Here is a 21,192-nt window from a genome sequence, read left to right as displayed (position 1 = left end):
ATCTTTGTATCATCTGCAAATTTACTGACCCACCCCTCGGCTCCCTCATCCAAGTCATTAATAAAAATTACGAACAGCAGAGGACCCAGAACTGATCCCTGCGGAACTCCACTTGTAACTGGGCTCCAGGCTGAATATTTACCATCTACCACCACTCTCTGACTTCGACCGAATAGCCAGTTCTCTATCCAACTGGCCAAACTTCCCACTATCCCATGCCTCCTGACTTTCCGCATAAGCCTACCATGGGGATCATTTACTTCACAAGAAGTTTATTAGAGTTCTTGAGCAATTTGGTTTGAATTGATTGCACTTGCTATGATCTTTTTAACTGGGATTCTGTATGTGCTAAAAGACAATCATTTGTTTGAGCTTCCTCGACATCATGCCTTTTGTTGTAATTGAGTTCCTTTTCCGTCCTTCTGTTTTCCTTAATTTCCTCATCTTTACCCTGTTCTTTTTCAATTCCTGCTTCTCAGCCTCTCTGCATCTCCTCTGCACTGGCTTCAGCAAAAGACCTGATCTTCTCTGCATTTCCCATCTTCTACTCTGTGCTCCTGCTTGTTGCGCTTTGGTCTTTTTGGAGTCACTGAGTTTGTGCATTATTCCCAACATTGAAAATGGCCTGAGACACACAAACTCCAGCTAGAGCTTTGCAGAATGAAATTAATGCTGTCAACGTTTCCTTGGTCCCTACTGCATTCTGAGGGTGTGCTCATCTCTGCATTGAAAAGCTTACACTTCTTCAGAAAAGTTGAAGGTGCTGGTCATACCAAGTCATAGCCAGTGTGTAGACTTGCAAACCAGTTGACCATTGTTTAAGTAGTTACAATTTTCTTTCAACTCCTGTATGTTTTGGTTTGGGAGATCCAAAGGAGCCAATCATGGTGAACTCATTTTTGTGACGATTGACATAAAGAAAAACTCTAATTCATTTACATAACTCATTTAAATGACTCAGCGATGAGCTGGTAGTTCTTCATGGTAAAACTCCTTCCTGCTTAAAAAAAATTTACCTCATAAGTAGATTTGAAGCATAGGGTCATTTAATATTCCAAGTTAAATATTAAGAAAAGCAAAGCCACCCCCATTCTATTCTGCAGCCAAGAACATTCCCAGAAACTGTCCGAGACTGAATTAAACCTTGTGTAAACTTGTGTCACATTTGACCCCAAGGCGATTTCTAATTCAAACCACACCACCACTAAAAGTTGTTATTTCTCAGTAGCATCATCCAACAATGACACTATTGTGTAGCCTCAGTCATGCCTTTACTTCCTGTGGACTTGTCTACTCCAATGTACTCCTAGCTGCTCTCCCACATTCTAACTTCTGTAAACTTGAGCAGCACCATTTTGGATGATCTTTTACCCTTAAACCAAGCCCCATTCACCAGTCTTCCCTGTGCTACACAATCTGTTTGGGTTCCTAATGAAAGAATTCCCCCCATTTGAAAATTCTCATCCTTATTTTTCAATCCTTGCCTTTCCTAGTTCAGTCATTTCTTTCACCTCCAAGATTAAATCCTTCAATTGGTGTCACAATCAAGAAAATTGACATTTTTTTGAAAATACATTTTCCTGGTCAATTGATTTTCCCCCTCATACAGTGAAATGATGGACTGAAAAGCAAAGTATTTGGATCTTAGATTCTAACTCAGTGCAGAACCTTCAACTGAACTAATCAATATATTTCGGGCTAAATGTTTGCAACTTAACTGAAAGTGCTCATCTACTTGTCTTTTCATCATGTGGATTCTGTTGCAAGAACAGATTTTTTTAGGATAGTAGATGCTTAACCTGACAACATTTTCAGTGAGGTCATTGTATATGTATCCAGTCTGAATCTGAGCCATGCGGTATGTTTTTTGCTTTTCACTATCTGGAGATGAATGGGGTATGATTGTCCTCATATCATGTAATCACTAGATATTTAATGTCACGTGTTAACTCCACAGCTACATCCCAGCTCCATTTTCAATCACTTGAAATACTAGAAGGAAACAAGCAATGTAAGTCGGCATGGTATGACATTCATTTTTCTGGAATCTTTCTCTCTCTTTCTCATATATGTATCTATTATCCACACTCCTATCCAAAAGTTATCAAATCATTGGTGTACATTCTTCGTAAGCAAAGCAGAACTTGTAAAGGATGACCCAATACCATTCAATGGCATTAAGTACGACAGTGGATTCTCATCCCCTTTCCCCTGTATATAAATATATTCCTTAAAAAAGCCCCAAGTCTTTTCTCCTTACTCTCATCCTTTCTACAGAAATGTCTCCAATTTTCAGGGTATATTCATCCATTCCTAGGTCACCTGTCCCTTTTAAGCAGATGAGCACTATTCTGAAGCACTGCATTTGCATGCATTTGAAAGAGGTTTTTTGCTGACTCCATTCAAGATGAAGAGATAACGAACAATGAATTTATAACTTTCCATTCAAAAAATAGCAGATCCTCACCCTGTCATCTCTGCATTTGCAAATGGAGTACGTACACCAACATTAGCCCATGATGTCAGATGTGATTGTGATGTTTCATTTGATGCAGTTAATTTTCACAAATTGTAACCTTGTAGAATGATGTTTTAAAAAGTGCATGCATACAAACAGAAGACTCTACAATTTTCTTGAGATCCATTTTTGGCATGTTGTTTACCACCCCCCACCCCACCCCCCACTGCCGGTTTTGTGCATGAGCCTAACTAAATCATTCATTTGCTTCAATGCCAGATCACACTTTGTGTCAGCATGAGATGTTTGTCTACACATGTAATTTGTCAATCTGCTTTATTGTCAACCGATGGCAACTTTTAACATTTTGTTTTGGTATGGTGAAGCTTGCAACGCTACGTTTATCCAGGAAAGGGTCTTTCTGTATCCCAAGTCTGTGCGCACAATTTCAACGGATGGGATCCATAATGTTATACATGCGACAAGCTAAGTTAAACCATTACAGCCAATTAAGAAAGCACGTATTCAGAAGGTGGAAAGTTTAACCCATCATGATGTTTATGGTAGTGATCGGCAAAGTGAAAATTGGACTTCAATATCAGCATGAAAATAGAATGTCAGTTTTCCTAACTTGATGCATTGGAATGACAAGGGATGAAAGTTATGCGATAGTTGTATAAAGCTTTGGTTAGACTTTATCTATAGTACCGTATTCAGTTCTATGCATTGCAACTCAGAAAAGGGATTTTGGTTTTGGAGTGAGTACAGCACAGCTGCATCAGCATGACACCAGGATTAGAAGGGTTAGGTAATGAAAATAATTTATGTAGACCAGACTTGTATTCCTTTAAATATAGAAGTTCATGAGGTTGTCTAAGTGTGGTGTTTCAGGTCAAACAGCATAGATTTCCTGTGATTGGAGAGTCCAAATTAAGGGGAATCATCCTTAAAATCCAGAGCTCACTCATTCAGGGATAATTTTGAAGGATTTCTTCACACAAGGGGGAGTGAGAACCTGGAACTGTCTTGCCCCCAAATGCTGTTGAAGCTGGGATCAGGTGAAAATTTCAAATTGAACTGAGATTTTTGTTAGGCAAGAGGGGGTCAAAACAGAGATCAGTTAAAATGAAATGAAATTGTGTAACAGGCTCTTGAGGCTGAAGTTGCCACCTCCCGTTCCCATATTGCTAACAAAGGAGAACACAGGCTAAAGTGCTTGCACATTTGAAGTTAGAATTTATTTCAGTTCACTTCATTTTTTTTTCAAACAATAAGGTTCTACAGATAAAATGCCACGCAACTAAAATGCAGCATCCATCATTTCTTCTGCTGTGTTGGATTCTGTTGTGTTCCATTGGCATCATCATTTGCATGCATCCCTCCACACATTGCTTCACTTGTCTCTTCAGCACTATCATCACGAAGAAAGTTATCTCAGAGTGTCTAATTTTAGCATCTGGCTCCAGCGAAACCTGACAGATTCATGTAAAGTTAAAATGGTTGCAGAACTGAAACCTGTGACTTTTGGCCACAGTCTGACTGTGGGAGAATTGGGTGAGAACTTCCAACCTTGCTGAGTTTAGTCATTGTGCTGTTGATGGTTTGTCCTTGCTTTTCATTGCGCTCATCAGCATAAATAACAAAAACTGACTCATCATGCAGTTGCTATAATGTATTAAAAGCTGGCTGCAATCCCAGACCCTTTCTCCAGAACTCTGAATTATCTCCCTTACTTTACACAGTGTTATTGTTCCAACCCGTCTGCTGCCAAGCTGGCACAGAAAATGTGAAACCAGCTTATTGGCTTGATTGGGCCTGTCAGTTTGCATCAGCATTGTAGGGTCAGACCACTTCATGGGACCCAGCTCAGAGGTTCATGCCATTCTACACCAAAAAACCCACTCATTACCCCTTGGTTCCTGATAAATGAAAAATACTTGTTTCACTTTTATTTAAAAACTTATTTTTATATTACAAAGAGGACTTGTGAAAATTACAAAATTTATCAGAAGTTGCTTTAGTTCTCCAACACCACGATGGGTGAATTACATTTTGTTTCAAATATTCCCTTTCTCACCCATCAAAAAACTTAGAAATCTAAACTCATTAAAAATGAGCACTAAAGAAATGTTGACAGTATCACGTTAATATTCTACTTTGAGCTGGACTGCTTTCAGTGACTGGAATACAAATCCCTTGTAAAAGTAAACCAATTCCATGGAGAACTTACAGAAATTGGAAACAGGCAAGTTCTTCAAAGGACATGGTCATGACACCCTGCCGATGTGACCAGTTTCAGAGATATACTCCACTTTTAGTCCTCAGTATGCTTTCACTAACTTGTGTTTGGAATATGTAATGTCAGGGGAATGGTGGGCCTTAATTATACACAGCACAAAGTTTTGCCTTCTGAATTGTCACGTGAAACCTTTAAAGTTTTTCCCTTGTAGGAGGGCCTAGAAAATCTGCCCAGGTGCCCTTACTTAACTCTTGGCCTGTCGTAAGATATTCAGTCGACTCAGACAGTTTCAGTGTATTGTCTTTAAACCTTATCAACTGTGCTTAGTGCCCCAGATGCTTTTCTCTGTTGGAAATCTGAGAACCTGATAGTGATTGAAATGATACAGCCAGATGTGGTGCTGGATTAAACAGCCAATTACATCTGTGAATGAAAATCGATCTGCTGATAGCCAATGCGGCCACAATACTGCCAAAAGCTGTCAGAATGTGAGATGGATATAGGGATCTTTGGCAAAGAAAAGTTGGAAGACAGATGATACTAAGTGAAAAGAAAGTTGAAAAGATAAGGGAGAGAGCGATCTGACTCATGGGAAGAAGTCTCCTGTGTGCAGGAAGTTGTGTGTGAAATGAGCTTGGGTAGTCGAATGCCTACAGGCTTGAATAAAACTTCCCCTAATTGGCAGTAGATTGGAAGCCTCCCTTAGTAAGGCCACAACATGGGAAAATATCACACTAGTGCAGTGAGGTAGATTTATCATTTTGGGCAGAGAGAACACTGCGCTACTCTTAATGTAATGACACTGTACACCACTTCTTTGGTTAATATTGGTACTGAGTTCCCAAATTATGTACATCTCGACTGTACTTCACCATGATCTCAAAATTTACAAAGGGCACACTTGCTAGAGACAAAGTTCATGAATATGTTACAACTTTGAGAGAAAACAGCCCAAAAATAAAAGTTAACCCAAAATAGGTATCTTTTTCCAAACTCTAAACATAAAAATGAAGCTGGAGATTGTGATTGTAGAATTCAATATCCCATGAATCAGTGTATCAGATTCCCAAAGTTGAGAGATCTCCTAATCCCAGCAACAATGAATATTACACCAATATAATCAGTGAAAGAATGGATAATGTCCTGTTTTTACATTTTCTGCAACTGATTCAATTAAGCAGTACAAACCAAACTGACTGTTCATTTCATTGGAACCTGTTAATTGGGTTACTTTGATTTCAGCGAACATTTCAGTGGCAAGTTTAACTGCCTTTGGAGCCAATTGATGGAAACATTGTCAGGGTGTTATGCTTGTAAAGAGTCATGCTCATTCTTGGAATCCTGAAACAGTGAAATAAAGACATTTCTGCTTAAAAGGGCTGAATACCCTCCTCCTGTTTCTAGATTTCCTAGACTTAAATTTCATTCTGGCCAGAAATAATGGCAGAAGATCCCATACAGTTTCATGAAGACTTGAATATTCAATAAAGGAGAAAAACTCACCACCTTCAAAACAATTTTTTTTTCCCAAAAGATGGAAGAAAATTAGGGGTGTGATATTCTATCTGCAAAATTGAGTACAATCTGTCTTTTTTAGTTTCAAGTTGGGTTTTTGAATCAAGCAAAATAAATGAATTGTCTCCATTCTTTCTCTAAGTAACTCAATGTGCAAAGTTAAGATTTAAGTAGCATTAGGCAGTTCACTTAAGTGATTATCTGTGGCATTTTTTCATGCACAGTTCCTTTGACAAGTTTTTTTTTCCAAACACACACTTTTCTAGTATCAGTACATATTTATTTTGTAAAAGCAATAAACTGTGGATGTTTGGCAATCTGAAAAAAAAACACACAATGTTGGAGAAACTCAGCAGGTCTGGCAGTATCTGTGCATAGAGAGAAACTGTTGACTTTGGAACTAAAGAAGCATCATATCTAACTCAAAACATTAACTCTGTTTCTCTGTCCACAGATGCTGACACACCCACCAAGTTTTTCCAGCATTCCCTATTACTCTTAACTCTTATTACTTGAAAAAGAAAGCTGGCTTTGAAAAAAGGTCTCCTCATTGTCATCGTGCTGGGAAATATTGTGCAAATGACAATCTCGGTGATGGGCATTGCCACCAAAGCAGTTGAATTTATAAAAGAGGGTTTTACGGGATAAGTAACAGCAGACAATTTTGTTTCCCATTCTTAAAGCATCTGTGGGTCCAGTCACAGGGCATTCATACAATAAAGGATCAGAAGAGTGTGGAAGTCCCCAAATTATGGTTCCATCACCAGTTTGACTTCTTGAGTTGCAGATCAATAAATTGACGGTCACGCAGGGCATTGTGTTCCCTCTTTTAGTTGCAAAATGTACTGTACTTCATTGTTATTTCAGTTCCTTGATTCATTAGTTGATGGTATCTAACCACCACAAATTAAACAGAATTGGTGCAAATGTTGGGGCTTCACTCAAGACATCTGTAAACCAGCAATAATTCAGTGTTTCACTGTACTTCTCAACCACTGCACTCCAGTCTGATAATGCCTTGATCAAAACAAAGTCCTGTTTTTTTTTAACTGGCCTGTTGCCAAACAATTTATTTTCATCATTTAAAAGCATGTTATTCATTCACTTCATGGATCTACTTCATTTCTCATTCCCTGGCCCTACTGGGCAATGGAGCTTGGAGAAGAGCTTCTGTACAGCTCCAGGCAAACCAAATGGCCTCGAGGAATATATTGTTATTAACATACTTGAATAAAATTATGTTTTGCCTTGCTATAGCAGCAGCACCTGTAGCAACAGTTGAGCCTCCCATCCTAACAGTCAAGCAGGGGCAGACCGCAGAATTCCGATGCACTGCAACTGGCAATCCACCGCCAACTCTGGAATGGTTTGGTAGGTTCTCTTAATGATACTGTGATGTTATAATTAGCCCAATGTTCGTTATTTTAAAAACCTAATTAAATGCTTACTAGAACAATGGATTTTACCAATATGAGAAATTTGCTCTAATTCATGCTTCACAATTAAGTGAAGTAAAATACAAAAGCAAAGAGGTTATGATGATCCCTCATAAGATCTTCAGTCTGCTAGTGTCCAATTCTGGATGCCTCCCTTGTGGAAGGATGTGTTGATATTAGGGTGCAGAAAAAACATCATTAGAATCGTTCTGAAGATGAGGGACTTCAGTTACTGGGATAAATTGGAGAAGCTGGGATTGTCCTCCTCAAAGATGGCTGTGAGGAGATTTGAGTGAGGAGCTCATCATAGAGAGATCTGGGCAAAGGTAAGGACTGGAGATTAGAGTCCAGATTAGAGTGGTGCTGGAAATGCCCAGCAGGTCAGGTAGCATCTGAGGAGCAGGAAAATTGGCGTTCCGGGCAGGAGCCCTTCATCAGGATTCTTGATGAAGGGTCCTGCCTGCAACGTCGATTTTCCTGCTCCGTGGATGCTGCCTGACCTGCTGTACGTTTCCAGCACTGCTCTAATAGAACTATCTGGACAGAGTAAATGCAGAGAATCTATTCATAGCAGAGGACATTGGTTATTTTTCCAAAGGCGAAATTTGAAAAGTTTTTTTTAACCCACTGAATGGTCAGGATCTGGAATGTACCATCTGAGAGATTGGTAGAGGCAGGCCTGATTGTGGCTTTCAAAATGGTCAGTGGACAACTACTTGAAGTGGAAGAATTTGTTGGGTTACAGGGAAAGATCAAATTGAAAGATTAGTTGACAGACTGAATTGTCTGAATTGCCTTCTGTGCTGGAACCATTGTAATTATATAAGGAATAAGCTACAATGCTTGAAAATTGCTTTATCAACTGAGAGATTCAAGGTCAAACATTAGACTGTGGGATGATTTGGCAATGAGGCTAACTAAATCATTACCTTTAAAGGTCAAGGTGGAAAGAGTGAGATCAGCAGGAACTGTGGTAAAGCCTACCATTTAGTGCTCCGAGTAGTGATGTTGTGAGAACAAAAACCTGGACTAAACTATCAAAGTCTTTGAGTGAACTCTTGAGAAGCTGATGAATCTCTAAAATGTAGCTTTCAATCCAAGTTGTCCAGGTCATGGGGTAGATCTCAAAGAAGGTTCCTGTCTGAACTCTTCCTTTCTGGTTTGGGAACTCTGGCTCTTCCATTACAAGTCAGGTATTAATCACTCTATGGCTTTATTAACCTCAAATCTTGCTCTGTAAGCACAGAGAAGGCTATCTCTAAACCAGTCTTTTCTGAGCACATGACGGACTTCATAATGATTGTCTTGCCAATGATGCCAAATCCAGTGCTGGTCAGTATAATTTAGTTTCTCTCCGCCCTGTTGACCTGCAATCTTCTTCCCGACCTCTCTGCCCCCACCCCCTCTCCGGCCTTCACCCTCACCTCCTTCCACCTATCGTATTCCCAGCGCCCCCCACCTTTTATCTCAGCCCGCTTGGCACACCAGACTCATTCCTGAAGAAGGGCTTATGCCCGAAAAGTCAATTCTCCTGCTCCTCGGATGCTGCCTAGCCTGCTGCGCTTTTCCAGCACCACACTTTTCAACTCTGGTCTCCAGCATCTGCAGACCTCACTTTCTCCATGTGTCCAAGTTTGCCTAAATTAAAAATGGAACTTGTACCAATCTGGCACTTTAAACATGCTCAGGAAGGATAGTCACTGCTACAGTATTAGAATTATTCACAGAGCTATCTGCTCCAAAGTTTCACAATTGAGAATTCAAACAGAGAGGGCACATCAGCTACTGAGCTTCTGCTCTGCACAGTGGCCTAAGTCACCAGGGCCTAAATTCCGTTTTCCAGGAGCAGAGAGTTAGAATAATCCCTACTCTGAGTACTCAACCCAAGATAAAGTGCCCAGCTCTCCAGATTTTCATTCTGGGCAGTGGTGGTTTGTGAAAGTCATGGCAGGCAACCCTGGAATATGTGTGAAGCTTGCCAGTTGGAAAACCTGCCTTAGCACATTGGCATTTTATTGAAGCATTGAAAAGAACTGTCAAGGTAAAATAGACTTTCCCTCACCTTCCTTGGGCCCTCCTATCCTCCAAAACAAACTATGGCCCTCGATCCTTTGCTCATGACCTCTTATAGCCTCATGCAACTAATTCCCCCACCTACCACCCACAATTACCATACCAACTCATCCAATACTGAGATTAAATATTTTGCGTCCATTGATGAATATAAAGAATACTATTGTTGGACATTTTTTTTAAAAATCACTACATTTAACTTGTTTTATAATAACAAGCATTCATACTTACAGTCCAACTTAAAAACAATTATATAACCACTTGGGTATTTTTATTCATATTTTTCAAGTATTTAATGGGCAGAAGTTTTAAATACCTTGACAGTTTCCTTTGATAACTCTCAGAAGTTTATATACTGCTTAGGCACATTCATATCTAGTTTTAACAATCCCAGAGAGCATTTGACCACCCACAAAATGATCAAAATACCCTCCTCTACAAAAACTCTTTAAACCTTCTTTCAACAGCTCTAAAGAGCACCAATCATGTATTAAACATTCCACACAGTGAAAGTCAGATCAGAGAGGGACAGCTGCACTTTAACACATGCAGTCCCCTCTGTGAATCATGGATATGTAAATTAGAGGCCGCCCCATTCCACCCCCACTTCCAAAACCAGGGGCAGAGTGTCTGGATTTGAGTCTCCACCACTATTTTATAATGACAGAGGCTCGCCATTTTATGACCATTCAGGCTGTAGTTTCCATCTGAATATACAAAGAAACCTTCAGAAGTCACAAAGAGTTGTTTTGACATTTTTTTTATAATTCACAGTTGAAGGCTATTCCTTTACCACTTATTTGTTGCCGTTCTTAATTTCCCTTGAATTGAGCCACTTTCTAGGCCATTTTAGAGTCGACCATATTTCTGTGGCTGTGGAGTCCCATGTAGGTCACTCCAGTTAAGAATGGCAAGTTTCCTTCCCTCTAGGAAATTAGTGAACCAGGTGGGATTTTACTGCAATTGATGGTAGTTTTGGGGTTACAATCGTTGTGATTAACTTTCAATTCCAGATTTAGTCAAAGGAACCCGGCACCAGGTTATAGTCTTAACAGGTTTATTTGCAATCACAAGCTTTTGGAGCACTGCTCCTTCATCAGGTGAAGGGAAGGGAAGTGCACTGACACAGGATATATAGGTAGTATTTTATGTATAATACTGTGGGAATGTATATATTCTGTGCCTGCGCATTTCTCTCCACTTCACCTGATGAAGGAGCAGCATTCCGAAAGCTTGTGATTTCAAATAAACCTGTTGGACCTGGTGTCATGTGACTTATGGCTTTGTCCACCCCAGTACAACACCAAAATCTCCACATCACTGCTACCATCAGTTCCAGATTCCATAATTGAATTTAAATTCCACTGTTGTTGTGGGTCTTGAGTCCATATCTACAGTACTACTGTGCCACTGTCTTCACCAATTTGCCAAAAGATAAGTACTAACTTTTTGTTTTGATTTGATAAATTGGAAACACTAATTTACCAACCCAGAAGATCAATCTGTCAACTAGAAACATTTTAAAATTGTTTAAAATGACCCAAAGTCATACTGCATGTATTGTCATGACTGAAACTAAGCAGAATACCCAAATAAGAGTGGTCTTGAACATTGAGATGAGTCTGCTAGGGTTTGAAGATTAGCTTAGAGTCTCTACAGTATGGAAACAGGTTCTTCGGCCCAACAAGTCCACACCGCCCCTCTGAAGAGTAACCCACCCAGACCCATTCCTCTACCCTGTATTTACCCCTGACTAATACACCTAACATTATGGGCAATTTAGCATGGCCAATTCACCTGACCTGCACATCTTTGGATTGTGGGAGGAAACCGGAGTCCCGGAGGAAACCCACGCAGACACGGGGAGAATGTGCAAACTCCACACAGTCACCTGAGGCTGAAATTGAACCCAGGACCCTGGTGCTGTGAGGCAGCAGTGCTAATCACTGAGCCACCTTACCAACTTGCCACTCGACTGCCCATGAAGATCTGAAACTGCTTCTTTTCAAACTGAACAATTTGCTATGAGTCCCTCTTGAGGTATAAATTGCGGCTGGAACCACAATGTCGTGACCAAGAATGAGGCTTTGAAATGCCCAAATATGACTCATTTTGTTTGAAAATCTTATGCATTTCCTAACATAAAAGCTGGTCATTTTCTTTAGTTGCAGTTGGACTAATCATCAAAGCATTTTCTGGCATTAAAAGCACAATGCTGCCTTCACTTCAGTGACCTTCTGTAACACAGACCCTTATTTAAAAGAACCTTCAGACACAGTAATTCTACACACACACCAAACAAACTAAAGATTTCCAGACCAATTCTTGACCACATCAGAAATACAACTGAGTGACATTTGGGAAATGCATGCTAAATGTACCAACAAACCACACCCCAGCCATTCCAGTCTCTCTAACACTGTCTGAATCTGACAGCACGCACTTTGGAAATCTTGGCACAAGCTTGAAGATTCCTGAAAGAATTTGCAAGGAAGTTTGCACAGCCACCTCCAAGGAGTTTGAATAAGAATAAGCACTCCTTATGGACAGACACTTTTAACTCCCCACCTGCTAAATTAATGGAAGTGTTAACTCATTTAAATAATTTTTTTAATACTCGGGGAACATAGGAAGAGTATCCAGCTAGAGTCTAATATTTGCTAATGGTTGGAAATGTTGAATGTTGGCTGTCTTTTAGTCTTGTGTTGCTCTGACAAGCTGGAGGGAGAGTTGCAGATCACTTAAAATCTGAGCTTCTGAGATCTTTCATAGCCAGAGATACAAATCGTCAGTTTTGCAAAACTAATGCATTGTACTGTGCAGTTTCACAGATTTGTAACTATCCTGAGAAAAGTCAATAAATAAGAGTGGATGTGAAAAGATCACAACCTGAGTAATGGAATCAGTGTGCTGTATCTATCAATCCAAAATATAGAAAATAATATCCGTGATCAATCCCTATGTTCACATTTTGAATGCAGTCATCAGAACTAAACCGTTTAGCAACACGGTTGGGCTTGGAGCAAATCAGCAGTTGGGTTATTACCACACTAGTTTATATTTTCTCTTGGACTTCGAGAGAATATTGCCGAGATTTTTAATTTCAAGCAGGAAATGAAGACTCCAAAAAGAGATTTAATTGCCATTCTGTAAGCTTCAGGAAAAACATGGGACGCAGTGTGAAATTTCCTGCCTATTTGCTCTGAGTCCACTGTGCTGCTCATGTGGGTCATGTAATTATATCTTGAATCAATGAATATGGCCCATTTGGCGATTACAGGTATCATTATTACATGACAAATTTACATAAGCAATTTCTCTATTATGGGCGAGGACATGCAATTTTAACTTGAATACCACATATTGAACTGTTAAAATACAAAATCACCTTGTTAGATTAATAGAAATATGATTATCCCAGAATATGATTATTGGGACAATTCCATCATTACTCTTTTCTTTATTTCAGGGGGCCAAGGTAATATTATCTCACCAAATGCAGTCATTCAGGGCGGACTTCTACGGATTGTTGCTGTGGAGCATTCCGATGAAGCGGAGTACTCCTGCAAAGCTTCAAACAATGCTGGATATCACATTGCCACATCCATTCTCTATGTGCAGAGTAAGAGCCAAATTAAATTTCAGTCAAGGTGTATCCATATTGCCTGCACCCTGTCCATTGGAGACAACCGCCTAGAGGGAGAAACCGATAATATTTAGAAATGATTGTCCTTGTCCTTTATTTTGAATTATACAAGACAATTTGAACCACTGTGTCTCATTCATCAGTTTTATTGGTTTTTCCCTCTGGGTAATTGATAAGTCTGGATTAGCTCTCCTAAGGCTCATTACCTGAGCTGCTGTGTCCCACTCAGAATTAGGAAGGCCCCTGTTTTATTTCAAGTCCTTAGTCTATGCTGAGGACAGTGCTTAAAGCACTAGATTTCATTGATATCCAGGAAAGAAACCAGACACCCCCCAGATCCTCGCATCTCATTATTATGCCCTGATCTATCAGTTTCCTTACACGCAATTTGGGTAAGTTTGTGGAAGCTGAGTCCCCTTGCAGCAATGAGCTTGTGTTTGAACGGTCTGGGAGCAGATTCACTGAAGGGAAATTTGTAGTTCAAAGTCCTTGTTTCAGGCATTCCATGGATTTCATGAGATATATCAAAAAATACTTTCTGTTGCCTCAGTCACAAATAATTCAACCAGAAATGTACTGCAGAATTGGAAAATGCATCTTTTAGCTAGATCATAGATACAGTTCCCACATGTATGTCCCATTTACACAATATGAACCATTTCTGGGTAATAATTTGGTTTATGCTTGGAGTATGTACTGTATTCTGTACTGCTGGATAGAGTATGTACAGTACTGTGAATCGACGTTTCGGGCATAAGCCCTTCAGCAAAAATCATTGAATCTCCTCCTCAGATGCTGCCTGACCTGCTGTGCTTTTCTCGACTTTGAGCTCCAGCATCTCCAGTCCCACTTTCTCCTATGTACAGTATATTACTGAACAAAGTATGTATTGTACTCTATGCTACTGTGCAGTATCGCACACTATTGTGTGGAGTCCATACAGTACTCTAGGCTTGGACAGAGCATACACTGGAGTACATGCAATAGCACAGACTTGGCATCTGGCATGTTTTCAAAGTGGTGACTTTTACAAGGGTGGTCATGTTTGCTGACAATGAGGTCAAAATGTAGGAATGAAGTGTGATTGATTACAGTTACAGCACTTAAGAGTTAAAGTAAATGCAAAATCCTCCAAATGCTGAAAATCTGAAATAAAAATAAAAAATGCTGGAGAAACCCAGCTGGTCTCGCAACATATGTGCGGAGAGAAACAGTTAGCATTTTATGTCCAAAGACTCTTGTGTTGAAGAAAAGTATATCAAAATCTGAGCATAAACTCTGTTCCTCTCTCAACAGATGTTGCCAGACATTCTCCAGCATTCTCAATTTTTACTGCTGTAAATAATCCTTTCACTAACAAATCGCCAAAGGGTACAGGAAATGTATTAGTAACAATCCAAGGCCCGTAGGTGATATTCTCGAGGCCTTGATAATGTAAGAATCTCAAGAAACATAGCCATATTTATTTCCATTTTTAACCCCAAAGAGATTTGATGAATTATTCTCTTTGAGATCCTTTGACATAATTCAGATTTGTGCAAGCTTCACGTTCTATGTTTTCAGTTTGGTTCTTGATCCTTTTTTCGAGAAGCCGTGATTTTGTCCAGTTGCAGGAATTGTGCAGCACTCTGTGTGTCATTTCCAATTCCAGTGCTAAACCTTTGCCAGATACTGATCTTAAATGGGCATTACAAAGCAACATGAAAAAAACTAATTAACTCAATCACCAGGAGAATTATCTCTGCAGTCTCTTGGCTGTTTACTTTTCAGTAAGTTATTTCAGCAAGACTCAGGTCTCCCACTTGAACAGCTTTGCTACTGGTCAGTACTGTATTGGGCCATTGTGGGTTTCAAATCACAAAAGCTATTACCCTACACCTGTACACTGAAGGCAAAAGTAAGGAAAGGACAAATGTGAGCTGGAAAGTATTACCATCTTGCTTAATCCAATTCTTATTGAGTCAGAATGAAAATAAGATTCAAAGCAACACATGACTTTTTCAAAACATGAGAGTGGATCAGGGGTTTTATTGGTTTCCATGTGTACAGCGACAAGTTATATTTACATAGCAGTCTTTAAGTAGTAAAACCTCCCCAGGCACTTCTCAGAAATGTTATCAAGTCAGAATTTGACTGCATTAAGTCACAGAGATCTCGGGTAACAAAAACTTCATCAAGGAAGGGGGTTTTAAAGAAGGGAGGCAAGATGGAGATATTTGGGAATGGATTTCCAGGGTTAAGAACCAAAACAGCTAAAGGCCCGTCTGCTAATGGTGGTTGAAGGAATTAGGAGGAATGCAAAGAGAGTTGTAAGGTTGGCGTAGGATGCAGGGAAGAGGACGGTTGAGATGGTGGGAGGCATCAAAGCAAGGTTAGGAATGTTAAATTTGAGGTAGCAGTAAACCTTAGTAGCCAGCAGGGGTCAGCGAATGTGAAGGGAATTGACAAACAGGGCATGGTGCAACTTAAGGTGCAGGCAATAGATTTGGAATGAATAAAGCACAGCAACGCAGTCTGAATAATGACTTGGATATGCCGGTGTTGGACTGGCGTGTACAAAGTTAAAAATCACACAACACCAGGTTATAGTCCAACAGGTTTAATTGGAAGCACACTAGCTTTCGGAGCGACGCTCCTTCATCAGGTGATTGTGGAAGGCTCGATCGTAACACAGGAAGGTGTTAGCCCCCTGTGTTCTCTGTCTATGACCTGATGATTAGATTGATTCTAATCTAAAACAGTCTAAATAAGGTTTGCAAAATGGGTTTACAGACTTAATTAAATTAACTTCCATTACAGACGCCTACACTCATTATATGAAGTTGTCTCTTACAAATTGAACAGATGAATAATATTACAAAGTATGGGGCTGATAATTATTATGTGATAAGCAGGTGTCACTGAAATAATGGATAGGTCAGGCCAAGGCAACATTACTAATAATTCCACACAAATATGGGGAAGCAGGCAGTCTTTCTGTTAGCAGAGAGATTCTTGTGCAGTCAGGCAATGCAACAATACATGAACGAGGATTAGCTGTCCATTTTAGATTGATTAGATTTGGCATGGCCATTATGAAAGGGAATGAGCAGTGTTGATCTTATGGACTATCTGCCATAATACAAGTAAATTGTGTAACCAAAACTGTCTGCATTCCTTCTTCCAGTCTTTGGACAATTCGCCCTAATTTTTTTTTCATGCCAACACCCAGAGAGTTGAAGCCTTTAACATCCTATTTTAATAAAATCATTGCCTTCAAGGCAGTTGAAGATAATCATGGACCTTTTCCTATTGCAACTGAAGATATCTAGTGGTGTTCTGCCTGCCACCTCTGTGACATGTACACTGAGCAATCTCATGAAATCTATTCCATAAAACCAAACAAGGGATTCTTTATCTTTAAGCCTTTCTTTAAATCATAGTTAACTTTTATTTTTTGTGTAGACAGATGGACAGTTTGGATCTGATCATGTTACGGGACAAATTAACTGAGTAAACCGCTAACTCAGGAGAATACATTACATCCATTTTGATCAATTTTGCTCTCACTTAAAGATGTACTCATTCCATTGTGAGTTGTTTGATTTTTGAAAACGACTCCAGGCATTAGTCTGTAGTGTGTTAACGTTTTGTTTCCCTCCCTCATCCCCACCATGATTTTCAAGGGCAAAAATAGAAAATAAGGTCAACAGTTCCAGACCTTGCAGATTGTGTTAACATCAGTCACAATATCAGAGGACGGCTGAGATAATGAGAATCATAGAATTGTGGAAGCAGGCCATTCAGCCCATCTTGTTCAGATGACACTCAGAAGTGCATCCCACTGCCTTCACTATCCTTCTAACCCTGCATTTCCCATGGTTAATCAACCTAGCCTGCACATCCCTGGACACTGTGAGCAATTTAGCATGGCCAATCCACCTAAACCACAATTCTTTCGACTGTGGGTGGAAACCTAAACATCCAGAGGAAACCCGCACAGACATGGAGAGAATGTGCAAAGTCCACACAGTCATCCAAGGCTGGAATTGAACTCGGGTCCCTAGTGCTGTGAGGCAGCAGTGCTAACCACTAAGCCATGGTACTGCCCCATTCTGGGGCAAGAGAGTTATTCTCTAATGATAGACCTAATGGAATGTTTATTGGAGTTAGCCAGTTCATCTCATTAAATGTATAAAATTGCACAATGATCTGACAGGTTGTTCAGAGATTGCCTGCCCTGGCTGGAAAGTTACAAGCAAGGAGTATTGGTCCTAGATTAAGGAGTCGGCCATTTAAGACTCAGATATGGGATAGAGCAGGGAAGTGGAGATTAGGCAGAGAGATACTATGATCTGACTGAATGGTAGAGCATAGCTCTCTGACCTATTCCTTCCTTAATATTTTTCCTGATATTTGAGTTAATTTATTTATCATTGAGCTGCACAACATTCCAAATTGTAATGAGAGTTACAATTTCAATGCTTTGTTTCACCACCCTGAATTGAAGAGCAAAAGATTGTTCATTGGAAATGAGGACAGGGTCGAAAATTAAAAACCATTTGAATAATTTTCACTCCTAAAATATAAGTGTAACAATAAGTCTTTATTAATCATTGAAACTCGTTTTCTGCTGGGCCATCACACAGACGACAGGGTCAGTTTAGAACTTTGAATAATAACTGGTAGGAAAAGCTTATAAGACCGGAAGAATTTGAAGCAGGAAGAGGCTCTTCAGCCTGTCAAGCTTGCTCTGCCACTCAGGATGATCAGGGACCATGAGCCCAACTCCATTTTCTAGACTGACGTCACCAACTCACTTCCCCAAGTACTCCTTGTCCCCCTTTTGGATGACAAAATTTTTCCAACTCAGCCTTTAATATGTTCAATGATGCAGTCGCCCTGCACTCTGTGAAATAAAATTACAAAGGCCATAAAGTGGCTGTAGTCCTAAAGGGCTGCTGTTTCATTAGAGAGAGGATGACCAGTGCTGATTTAACTTCAGCATCACTGTACTGCAGGCAGGGAGGAGGTTGACAGTGCGAATCCTTCATGGTAACCTCAGCAGTGCGGGAATTGAACAATGCTGTTGGCATCACTCTGCATTGCAAACCAACTAACAGAGACTAACAAATAGAAATTACCAAGTTGTCACTGTCTCATCATCATCCTAAATGGGAGACCCCTTTTAAGTTGCGCCCCCTAATTCAAGATCCACACATGAAGGAAAGCATCCTTTCAGCAGTCACCCTCCCAATAAATTCCTCCATAATCTACTCAATTCCAATGAATAGGCCGAACCCTTTTAATTGCTTCGATCTGTGACAGTTTAATGGAAGAATGTATTTTGCATTGCTGCTCCACACTTAACTAGAACAGTTCTTCCTCTCTTGTGTATAATTGACCTCACCTGCTCCCAGTTGAATTTTCTTGTACAACTTGCCATTTTTCGTCTTGCTCTGCTGCCTCAGCAATATTCAGGTTCTTTAGTAACGATCAGCAGGCTGAAAATAACTGATTAGTAAACATGCCCGAGTTGGTAGACTCGTGGGATAGAACATATATTCTGTCAATCATGCATCTAGTAGCATTTACTGCACATCATAGAGTCATAGAGATGTACAGCATGGAAACAGATCCTTCGGTCTTGCTTGTCCATGCCAACCAAATATACTAAATGAATGTAGTGCCATTTTCCAGCACTTGGTCCATATCCCTCTAAACCCTGCCTATTCATATATGCCTTTTAAATGCTGCAATCGTATCAGCCTCCATCACTTCCTCTGACAGCTCAATCCATACACGCACCATCCTCTGTGTGAAAAGGTTGCCACTTGGGTCCCTTTTAAATCTTTCCCCTCTCACCTTAAACCTATCCCCTCTAGTTTTGGACTTCTCCACTCTGTGGAAAAGACCTTGGCTAATCACCTTATCCGTGCTTTTCTGTAAGTTCATCCTCAGCCTCCAACGCTATGGGGAAAATAGCCCAGCCTATTTAGTTTCTCCCTACAGATCAGATCCTCCAACCCTGTCAATGTCCTTGTAAATCTTTTCTGAACCCTTTCAAGTTTCACAACATCTTTCCTATAGCAGGGAGACTAGAATTGGATGCAGTATTCTAAAAGTGGCCTAACCAATGTCCTGTATGTGATTAGAGTATATTGTTAAACCAGATGAGATGTCATTACTTTAAAACCTTGAATTGGAAAGGGATTTGATCAAAGTTATTTATAAATTCTAAAAAAAGAAATTTAACCTGGTTTATAATATCTTGAAGATCAATAGGCAAATTTCTGAGCTTGTTGTTGCACAACAGGAAGCAATTCTTCAGTTTGATTTAGTTCAGTTGATTTTTTTTTTGACCAAGGTAGATATAGATATTTACAACTCATTCTGTTCAAAGATATTAATATGCACCTCTGGAGGAGGTAGGATTTGATCCTGGGCCTCCTGGCTCAGAAATAGTGATGCTACCATGGTGCCACAAGATCCCACACTGGCTCAGTTGTCATTGTTTACTGTGAAAGGAAAAGAACCTCAGTGAATCAAGGGTGTTTATAGAGAAGACTGAAAATATATTCCTTAGTTGATAATGAGCACTGGGCAGAGTACATGCCCTTTCCCAGTCTGAGGTTCTGATTACAAAGTGAGCTGAAGGATTATTGAATTTTCCTGGCCACATCATGCATCAATTAACACTTGACATCTCTTAACTCTATTAGCAAGACAGCTTTTGTCTTTTTTTTGGATAATATGACTTCTAAATTTTGCCACACAGAATTATATGGCATATTTAATTTGTTTAGGAAATGGCTGAATTGGGTATCGTCTTCCTCATTCGTTCAATATGGCCACCCTCCATGAAGTTTTCTCTTTCCCATTTCTCAGTTGCACGCTTGAGTTTTTACTGGGGGTTCAGTGTGGTAGTAACTCCTTCACATCAATAAATAAGCCCCTACATGTTATAGCTGCTTAGAGGAAATCCTTAAAGAACCAGTTTTATTTAATTATACAAGTTGAACTGAAAGAACGAAGCATGAAATCTATCATGTGCAATTTTACATTTTAGAATTTTGCTAGTCTTTAAATATCAGAAGCAAAGTTTGTAGTAAACTGAGTTAATCTAAGAATTTGAGTAATCCAGTGACACCTGTTTGCAAGTGTTGCCAGTTCCTGTTACTTTAAGCTTTTTAAATTCCAAGAATCGTAAATCATATATATGAATTGTATATATGAATTTTTAATTTCAATGTTGTCTCCCTGTCTCTAGGTAGTGGCAACCTGCCACAGGTACAGGTCAGTCCACAGCGGATAGAGGTACCAGAGGGTGATACTGTTAGATTGTACTGTCGAGCTGGAGGGCAACCATCACCGACGCTGGTTTGGAAGAAGTATGGAGGAGACCTCCCACCACAGGTATCGCCACTCAACTTGTTCACTTCCAAGCTGCACCCAAAGCCCTACAGAATGCTATACGTTTGTCAGTGCCTTTGGTTTGACATGAATAGAAGGTGACTTCAGTTATCTCTGAATACATTAAGAATCACACTTGTGATATAAACAGATTGTTCCCTTGCCGTTGAAGGTATTATCCATTTGTCTTCCTGTGGATCCTACTCATTGTCTTGGTACATTTCCAACAGCTGTTGGTCAGTGGCAGTGCGATACAAAAGGCAGAGTAATTCGGCTGATGCTTAGAGCAGTGGAAAACATTTTTAGGAATTTGGGAATGTAAAAGGCAAGTGTTTCAGCCACAGTGGAATCAAGTCAAGAGTGGTACTGGCTGTATGATGTATCAGTGTTATGTTAATGTAGTCACTAAAACCAGGAAGTGCAAAACTTGGCT

General features: G+C 39.9%; 1 protein-coding gene across 1 annotated transcript in view; it reads left to right on the top strand.

The window, feature by feature from the left end:
* The window catches only part of hspg2 (heparan sulfate proteoglycan 2), a 522,026-nt gene that overhangs the window by 357,380 nt on the left and 143,454 nt on the right, over positions 1-21,192 (top strand). Inside the window, exons 50-53 of the mRNA XM_043675530.1 lie at positions 1,958-2,011; positions 7,470-7,583; positions 13,191-13,343; positions 20,617-20,762. Coding sequence (XP_043531465.1) covers positions 1,958-2,011; positions 7,470-7,583; positions 13,191-13,343; positions 20,617-20,762 — 467 coding nt within the window. The remainder of the gene's footprint in view (positions 1-1,957; positions 2,012-7,469; positions 7,584-13,190; positions 13,344-20,616; positions 20,763-21,192) is intronic.

The sequence above is a fragment of the Chiloscyllium plagiosum genome, chromosome 34 (assembly GCF_004010195.1).
Source record: "Chiloscyllium plagiosum isolate BGI_BamShark_2017 chromosome 34, ASM401019v2, whole genome shotgun sequence".
NCBI classification, from domain to species: Eukaryota; Metazoa; Chordata; class Chondrichthyes; order Orectolobiformes; family Hemiscylliidae; genus Chiloscyllium; species Chiloscyllium plagiosum.
This window is presented reverse-complemented; position numbering and strand designations above follow the sequence as displayed.